At 41.1% G+C, this 9,129-nt stretch overlaps 1 protein-coding gene across 1 annotated transcript; it reads left to right on the plus strand.

Moving 5' to 3' along the window:
- The first annotated feature begins 2,701 nt into the window (after window positions 1-2,701).
- On the plus strand, window positions 2,702-8,893 carry MFAP3 (microfibril associated protein 3). Its single transcript, XM_024214190.2, has 2 exons — window positions 2,702-3,177; window positions 4,816-8,893. The coding sequence occupies exons 1-2, from the start codon at window positions 2,886-2,888 to the stop codon at window positions 5,559-5,561; spliced, it is 1,038 nt and encodes a 345-aa protein (XP_024069958.1). The 5' UTR covers window positions 2,702-2,885; the 3' UTR covers window positions 5,562-8,893.
- The last annotated feature ends 236 nt before the right edge of the window (window positions 8,894-9,129 follow it).

The raw sequence follows: 9,129 nt of genomic DNA on the forward strand, positions 1-9,129 counted from the left end.
AAGCACACACACAAAAAATCTTCAACTCATCCACTTCTAACATTTTTGGTTTATATATTTTTACAGTTATGTAACTTCTGAAATTTAAAAGCATTAATTTACTACTAAACTAGAGGTTTACATGCCAAGTTTCAGCCCTGAATGTGTTTTCTCAGCTGACATATACACCAGAGAGAAACAAGATTTTTAACTAGTGCTGACAATACTATTTATTGATTTCATTATAAAAGTGAGAGGGTGGTAAAGTTACTTGGTGCTTCAGAGACATAAATAAATAGGACATGTGCCTTATCCCACATAGCTTACCAGCAAAATAACACCAGATAAACTCAGGACCATGGTAAGGGAAATGAAGTTTGTGGAGTTATTGATTAGGAGTAAAGAGGAAAAGGAATAGCTGAACAAGGAGGATTCGAAGGAACAGAGAGGGCACCTGGCACATCTGTCTGCCCCCATTTGCCATGGGTAATGGGGGTGAGAGAAAGCACAAAGGGGAGAGGAGACAAAGGAGAGCAAGGAAAAATGATTGGGGAAAGCATTGGAAGCAAGGAAGAGAGTAGGGGGAAATGAAAAGGGAGATGAAAGAGGGATCCAAGGTATTAAATAGCTTCATAGATGTGATATGTGCGACAATGTGCCTTCGGGGCTGAGTAAAGCCCCCGGAATATCTCCCTGGACAGCCTGCTTTAGCTCCAGCAGAACTGGATCAGCGCCAGTTTCTTTGCATAAGTGCTTTCCCAGAGACGCCACTGGTGGAATGCAGCTAACTAGGAAGCTCCAGTCCTTGTCAGCTTGCCTGTGGGAAATGGGTTCTGCTCAGTAGCGTGGCACTAATCGAGTTCCTTCCACAGCGGCTGGCCTCATCCTAAAGGAAGAAACAAGAAATGAGACATGCAGAAAAAAAAATGGGGAGGAGAGACAGGCTCGGTGCCATTCAGTGGGTTTACACAGAAACAACAGTTGGGGCCTACTCTAATTCCACCTCAGGTTTAGACATGCCAGTCAGTTGAACCTTGAAGGAGAGTCAAACAACAATACTGTTTTTTCTAATTAACTGATTTTTGACAACAGCAACCAATAATGGGACAAAGTTATCTTGTCAAATTAGAAATCCGGATCGTCCTTGGACAAATAACCTTTAATAAAAAATTCTGAGCCTGCATAGTATATGGTAAATGAATTTCCTAATTCCTGGATGTGATTAATTCATCTAGCCTATAAAGGAGCTAAAGAGCAAAAAATAGGTGCCTTCATTTGTAGAGTAATCCTTTGTGCAGTGATCCTATTCCTCTGTGGTAAGTTAAAGTACTATAAGCAGTGTTAACTAGTAATGTCAAAATGATGAGAAAAACGTATCAAGTGCCTGCTGCCTCATTTATAAGCATATCGATGAATCACTTAATCCTTTGTACTGTCCTAGTTATGAAATACAACCCTACTGGCATTTGGTATTGGTAGAAGAACAGATGATAAAGATTGAAGTCAGATATTCATTAAGATACCAGGGTATTTTAGTTTGTGTTTTTCCCATCATAAATTGGTTTTCATTGCCATGGGACAGTCTGGAAGGAATGATGAGTCCAAGGAACATTTACTAGATCAGAAATATTCTCTGGTCAGGTTTCATGAACATTATATACAAATGTAAACCTTCCTCATGCCAACTCATTCTTGGAGTTCAGTGTATTTACTGAAATGTTTTGCTTCTTGGTTGTCAGTGGAAAAAAACTGATATATATCAGAAGCATTGGTATTGGTCTTTTATTCTAATGCCATCCGTTATCTTGTGCACACCTTCATTTTAAAAATTGTGGGTCCTGTCCTTAGTCAAAATATCCCCTGACATCACTAGGAGATGCAGAGCAGAATTTGGCACTCATAGCTTTTATAGCACTTTGAAGATGAAAAACATACTGGAAGTGCTAAATAGTAGTAGCCATGAGTGCAATATTTTCAGCATCAGATTACGGTAAAAATGTGGAGTCTGATAATGTGGCAGCAAGAAAAGTTGTCATGAGGAAGAACATTTAGATATTAAGGGCCAGATTTCAGAAATGACTTTCCATTTTGTGTCCACAAATAATTGCAGATACAGTTTTCCAGACACAAAAAATTGTGGGTGCATTTTATAGTACTTAGGCATCTAACTACTGATTGTACCTGCAAATCAAGTAATTAATTGTCTCGGGGCTATAAAATGCATCCACAGTTATCTGTAGGTACAGAACAAGAGGCTGAGTGGATACCCTTTGGAAAATCAGGACTTGAAATCACTTTTTTTTTTTTAAATTACATTTTCATCCTTCATCTTCCCCCGTTGTGAAAACTGTTTTTCTTTGTCTGCCATACACACAATCCACATTTTGATCCCAATGGGAGCTACGCATTTCCAATCTCTTAACCACTTTGGCCCTTTTCTTACATTCTTTTTGCCCCTAATGCCTAGCCTCCCTGAGATGTCTTATTTTGGATGGGAGGACAAGTGTACATCTGAAGTGACTGGAGTACTGATCATGCTAATACCTTCTTACCCTCATCCCTTTGGCATGCCCTGAGCTCATCTCTGATGCCAAACTTCTCGGCTGACAATTTAAATTATTTTAGTTTGAAATCTGTTTACTGGAAATGAGATTTGAAAACCACGTAAGCTTGGTATTATTAACAAACCTAATTCTCTTTTTTTTTTTTTTTTCCAGTTGGATTTCCCGTTTCCACTATTAATATCAATGGTCTTGAAAGTGCCCTAGGATTCAGATATTTCCAAGAAACTCTCTGTCAATGAACAACTCAAGACCCTCCTCACTGATCTCGGTTTAGTGCAGACAGCTTGATATTACGCATCCTTACTCCAAGTTAAATGAAAAAACAATTTTCTCTAATCTTCCATGAAGCTTAGTTGTTGCCTGTTAGCTTTGATTGTTAGCGCTAGTCTGCCTGCTGCTTTTGCACTGGAAAATGTAGCTTCTAACGGGACAATTACACCTGGGTCAAGATCCATTTCTCTGACTGCTTCACTTCATCCAGTCTTCCGAGTCTTGGCAAATTCTCCAGCACATCATGATATCATAGCAAAGGAGGGGGCCAGTGCTTTAATTGAATGTAAACTGAACATCAGCCAGTATGAATTTATCCTTTGGTACAATTCAAAAGCACAGCTGCTCAATGAAAGAGATGAAGGTAAGCTCTGCTCCTCTCTTAGACAGTATCTGAACACCTCACCATCTTTAACATATTTGTCTTCACAACCCTCATGAGAGGTTTATCACATTTTACACATGGGGAACTGAGGCACAGAGAGACTGAGTGACTTGCCCAAAGTCACACAGGAAACCTGTGGCGTAGCAGGGAATTGAACCAACTATTCTCATGTTTTCTTGGCCTTTCTAAAGGAGAGAGACTATTTGATTACATTTACTTCCTGGTTTATGTGCCAGCAACTCTCTGGAAATCAACAGGACGTTTAACTGCTCAGGGAATGGTTTTGCTGGTTAACCATTGCTACAGAGGGAGCTGCACTGTCTTAGCCATTAAGTGTTTAATTTAAAAAAGGTAATACTGTTTATAGAATCTGGAAAACATTCTTCATTAGATAACGAGTTTTAAGTTAGGTCAAATCGTGAACCTGAGCTACTTGACAGTATCCTCTTAATGCCATGCATATTAATTTGGAGTATTATCCAGCTTATGTGCAGCTAAAATAATCTTTAGGTGCCATCTGGAAATGTAACTGAAAGCAGAGTAAATGAAGAGAATGAGTTATGAAAACAAATGTGTCCTCCCCAGTTCAGTAAAGATGTAGGAAATAGCCTGTGAAGCCAGCATTATTATTATTTTATTTTTTACCAAGAGTTTTGTCAGTCAGTAGAAAAAGCACAGTTGTGTAGTGGTTAAAGCAAAAGACTGGGTCCCCAGGGATGGGTTTTAACACCAGCCGAGCTACTTAGGGTATGTCTACACTGCACACTAAACACAGGCTCTGACTTGGGTTTGAGCCCAAGCCCCTCTCCTGTCCACACGCAAGTCAGTCTGACTCTGGTCAGCAGCACTCAGGACCCAGGTGCTAGGACTTTGCTGTGGGTGGGGGGCCTCAGAGCCCAAGTACAAGCCCCGCTGGGACTTGGATCCAAGGCTTGTCATTTTGCAGTGTGGATGCAGGTCAAGTCACAGACCCAAGTCAGAAGGTCTGCGCAGTGCAGTATGGAGGCGTTAGTACAGCTGTGAGAGACAGGCCGGCAGTTGTTAACCTAGGTGTACAATGCAGTCTCGATGCTCAGGCATGGGCTTGGAAACACCGAATCCACAAGCCCGGGTCCCACAGACCTGGGCTTAGTGTGCAGTGTATAAACGTACCCTTACTGACTATGTGACATTTTCCATGGCTCACTTAACTTTTGCCTTAGTCAACCCACATGGAAAATTGGACGTTACAATTATATAGAGCAGTAAATAAACGCAGCACTGTACAGTGGGCAAAATGTGCTACACAAATACTGGAATCCATGCCGCAAAGAGCTGTCAGTCTAAAGGCATAGCTGCACAGTACGGAACAATACGAAATGGAATAAAGAGTGGGATTCAAGCAAAATCTTATGGTAGAAAATACTTGTAGCACCTGAGTTGTAAATTCTGGCTAAACAAGCTACGGAACGAAATCTCCACCACATTAGGTATGATCATTGAGGAATCTTTGTATTATGTAAGAGATGCAGTACTTAGTGCCAAGGCCTGTATCTCGATAAAGGAGTAAGCATAATTTGTTACATTTTCTTAATTCTCTTTGTCTCATTACTGTACTTGTTTCTTTTGGGTCTTTAGGTGGAAGATGGTTGATCGTTGACGGAATCCTTAACATTACCAGTGTAACTTTTGGTGACCGCGGGCGGTACACCTGTGCAGCCATTAATCGTAATGGCACCTCCTACTACACAGTCACCCTGAGGGTTATCTTCACATCGGGGGACATGAGCATCTACTACATGATTGTGTGTCTGATTGCCTTCACAATCATCCTCATTTTAAATATTACCCGTCTGTGTATGATGAGCAGCCACCTCCGCAAGACAGAGAAGGCCATCAATGAGTTCTTCAGGACAGAAGGGGCTGAGAAGCTTCAGAAAGCCTTTGAGATCGCCAAGCGCATTCCTATCATCACATCTGCCAAAACCTTAGAGCTGGCCAAAGTCACCCAGTTTAAGACCATGGAATTTGCTCGATACATTGAAGAGCTTGCTAGAAGCATCCCTCTCCCACCTCTGATCCTGAACTGTAGGGCATTCATGGAGGAGATCTTCGAAGTAGTGCGAGTTGATGATCCTGATGAAGTTGGCGAGGAAACCAAACAGACCCAGGCCCTTACTACCCAAGATGCAATCTACCCCATCAACCCAGAGCTCAAGCGCAGTAATTCACCAGCAGGGGACTCGGATGATGGCTCCATGAATGAGCAGGGTCAAGAAATAGCAGTCCAGGTATCGGTCCACCTTCAGTCAGAAATACAAAGCATTGACTCTGTTTCCCATGACAGCTGCCATTCTTTACCTTCCGAAGAAGAGGTCTGCTGAATCCAGCAAGATGGGATTATTAAAGGTGCATCTGATTTCTGTAGGGCGTCGAGAGAAAAGGAACCATAGTCAAATGTGCACAAGAAATAATGAATTTTTTTCCAGCATATGAGGTGCCCAAACTATTACCTAAATCTGTGCATTTCCTCATCTGTGTTTCTCAGTGCTGATCTATAGATTTAAAGCCTGCTTAGATGAGGCCATTTGGAATACTCCTTCGCAGCAATTTTGCAAAGCAAACATACTCCATTGGAAGCATTTCACAAAGGGGATGATTCACACTCAATTTCTTGGTCGCCTCAGTTACTGTATCAGAGGTGGCTAAATTGAGCTAAACTCCTGCTAAAGAATCCTTTCCTTTGTGAACTGTTTCTTCATCTACACAAAGAAATCTGAATTCTTTCAGATTCAAATCTGCCTGCAAATTGTCATGACGATTTGAGAGGTGTGCTCTTTTTGAATTGCCTCTTGATGTGTGCAGCCCATCAAAACTGGGCTTCGGCAAATCTGCTTTGTGTATTTTGCTTCTGTGTTGCCATCAAAATGTACTGTACTTAGAATAAGGAATAGTGCCAGACTGTGCATCTGGATTAAATTGTCATTGTTTCAAAGCAGTTTATGGAATAACCAGGGCTCTCAGGTTTTGATGATTCTGCAGAAACTTACCAAAATGCCGTTGTAGCATATGGAAAATTAAATCTTGATTTTTGCCAGAATCAGCACCATGGTTAAATGACCAGTATTGCCAGATGCCTTACCCTGTTTCTCTTTTACATGGCAGGACAGGAAGGCAGCACTGCTGGTATTATCTGTCCCTGAACCTTATTGGCTTTACTCACTGCAGAAAATCCAAAGGATCGTGGTGTATTTGACATTGCCATGAGCAAGGGATGACGAGCTGGTAGTTGGTTGTCCTAAAAAAAAAATGTCTCGGGCAGTTGTTTCTAAACAACATTAACAAGAAAAGTGGGGGGGAACTTAGGGCCAGATTCTTAGCTGTGGATAGTTATGGCTCCCTGATTCTGCTATCTGCAGTAACCCTCTGGCCATGCCCCCTTCCATTTCTAGCAAGCCCAGTGGTAAGAGCTGCAAGGAGATGTAGCACCGGAGCTGACCATACATTGCCCTGTGCTAGTTAGAGACTCTCCTGTGCCAGGAGAGTCCTCAGATGAGGAGATCCAATCCCTGGGAACAGGAATGTAGAAGAGAAGCTGACCCCTGGTTTCGCTTTTTGCTGCTGATCTTTTCCTTTTTTTTGTTTTGTTTTTATTTAACATTTACCAGTGTATCACTTAAATTGCATTTTATTTCCAGTTGAGATTTAAATATATGTAAGGCTTGTAAGCACTCCGCAAATTAATTTCTTACAACTACTGGAAGCATATTGCCATATAATTTTAACAACTTGGCAACAGGAGCACCGCTTAGCTTCCCACATCTCTTTCTTTGCTTCCTATTTTTGAAAGGTGACTTGAACTAGTGGTTTCCGGAAGGAACAGTCAAGATTCTTCAGAGGTTTTAAGGTTACGTTTACAGGAGTGGAGGTGGATGACAAACAGATACAGGAGTGCCATTCTACAAAGCAGGGTCATCTGCGGTAATACACCCTTGTAATAAATGGTAAGACTAAATCATATTTATGTGTCAGTATTAGGGAACTAGAGGGTGAAGCATTTTTAAGTTCTTTCCCTAGAAGCTTCTGAAACCAAACACAACCAGTGCAGGTCTAGCAGAGCTTGTCTTGACTGAGAGGCCTGTGTTTATCGGGAACGTAGGACTTGCTGACTGGATCAGCCCAGTAATCCATCTATTCCAGTCTCCTGTTTCTGACAGGTGGCTGCTTCAGAGGAATAGATCTGGAATAACTTGCCCTTAGTGGTAGATTCTTCCTCACCCTCATATAGCGAGAGGTTGTTAATGCTCCTCTTCATCTTAAGGGTTTAGATTCCTTTCTCAGCTCTTTATTTATTCTTTAATAGTCATGGTTATAACTCTGGATATTCTTGTTATTCAGATAAATGGCCACTCCTTTTTTGCATCCTGCTAAACCGCTGGCCTCAGTGATTCCTGGTGGCAGTGCTTCTGCAGGCTAACTGTGCATTCTGGTGAAAAGAATTTCCTTTGACTGAGTTTGAATGTCATAGCTCAAAGATGTTAAGGCCAGAAGGGATGGTCGTGTAGTCTGACCTTGTACGGTCCCCAGGCCATAGGGTTTCCACGTCCCCATGCCTGGCTTTCAGAGAAGCTGATGTGCCCCTCTGTCAAACTGTCACACTACATATGGTGGCAGCATCCTTGATGGTTTTGTCCCCATGTTATAAATGCAATTTGGAGATGGAACCATAAAAACAAGGCTCCTTTTAAATACTTCCAAACCAGCAGACGTGCAATAATGATTGACAGATGTCTCATCAAATATGGCAGCTTGCATGCAACAAAATGACACTGGAGCTTTGTGAGATCAGTGTAAGAGAACAGCTCCCGATGTAACTGAATCTGTTCTTTAATTTGTAGAGTTTATGTAGATAACACTGCGTTCTTACTAAACCAAGTCTGTGTTTGCCTATCGATCTGTTTCATGTGGTGCCTGAGTAGCAGAGAGAAAGGACTTGTTCCATTAGGCCGGAAAATACAGAAATGATGTGCTGGATAGTTAGTGTTTTTTTTAAATTCCAAAATCAAATGGCCAGTTTCCCATAGTAATAAGTCATTTCACTTCTGGGAGAGAGGCTGTTTTGTAGGATTTTCAGTACATAAGTAGCATTTATGACGTGTAGGGCCCAATCTTGTTTCCACTGAACTTACTCAGAGCAGGGTTGGAACCCTGCTATGTCATCAGCGAGTGTATCGAACAGATTCCTATGACACTGGGAGCCAGGATGATGATGATAATGATGTTGTATAGAACCCATAATTTCCAAGTAATAAACCCTAACATAGTGGTTTCCAAACACGTTGACCTATTACTCCCATGTTAGTGAGATCTGTTACTGCTTGAATTTTTTTGATACATCTAACTAAAATTTATTTTGGAAAGATTACTCAAACATCGTACGTGGTTTTTTTTAACTCCTTGTAAAAGATGCATGCTTTTCCTTGGCTTCAACTAATGTCTCTGACAATCACTCGGCTGTTTTATCTTTTCTTCCTAACCTCAATTTTACTTTTTGTACTGTAAACTCTACTCGTTAGCCAAGATTGTATCTAAAAGTAACTTTGTCTTGGTTATTTGTATTCTATAGAGTGTAACGTGACTGTGTTATGTAACAACATATGATTCATACTTTCATAAAATTAATTGGTAGATTGGCAGAATAAATTTAGAAAAAAAACCCTGTGAGTTTCATGATCTATTTAAATTCTCTTGCATCAGAAAGGGGGAAAGAGGGGCTCTCCATAAAGAGTTAATAAACAGCTGTCTTCAGCTAATGCCAGCAAAGCTGTTAGGCAAACTGGTAAAGGTTGCCTGTGTATCTGATTATCTGCAAGACAATTTGTGCCATAACATCTTTGATTTGTCATTTTATAATGTCCTAGAGTCCCCATGGCCATCTGTAACGATTCTTAC

The sequence above is a fragment of the Terrapene carolina genome, unplaced genomic scaffold (assembly GCF_002925995.2).
Source record: "Terrapene carolina triunguis isolate 2854851 unplaced genomic scaffold, T_m_triunguis-2.0 Scaffold629, whole genome shotgun sequence".
Lineage (NCBI taxonomy): Eukaryota > Metazoa > Chordata > Testudines > Emydidae > Terrapene > Terrapene triunguis.

What these genes read in the sequence shown, in the direction of transcription:
- MFAP3 (XM_024214190.2), top strand. Translation starts at nt 2,886, where the DNA reads ATGAAGCTTAGTTGTTGCCTGTTAGCTTTGATTGTTAGCGCTAGTCTG. An exon ending in GCTCAATGAAAGAGATGAAG is followed by an intron (nt 3,178 to 4,815) that starts GTAAGCTCTGCT and finishes TTGGGTCTTTAG; the next exon opens with GTGGAAGATGGTTGATCGTT.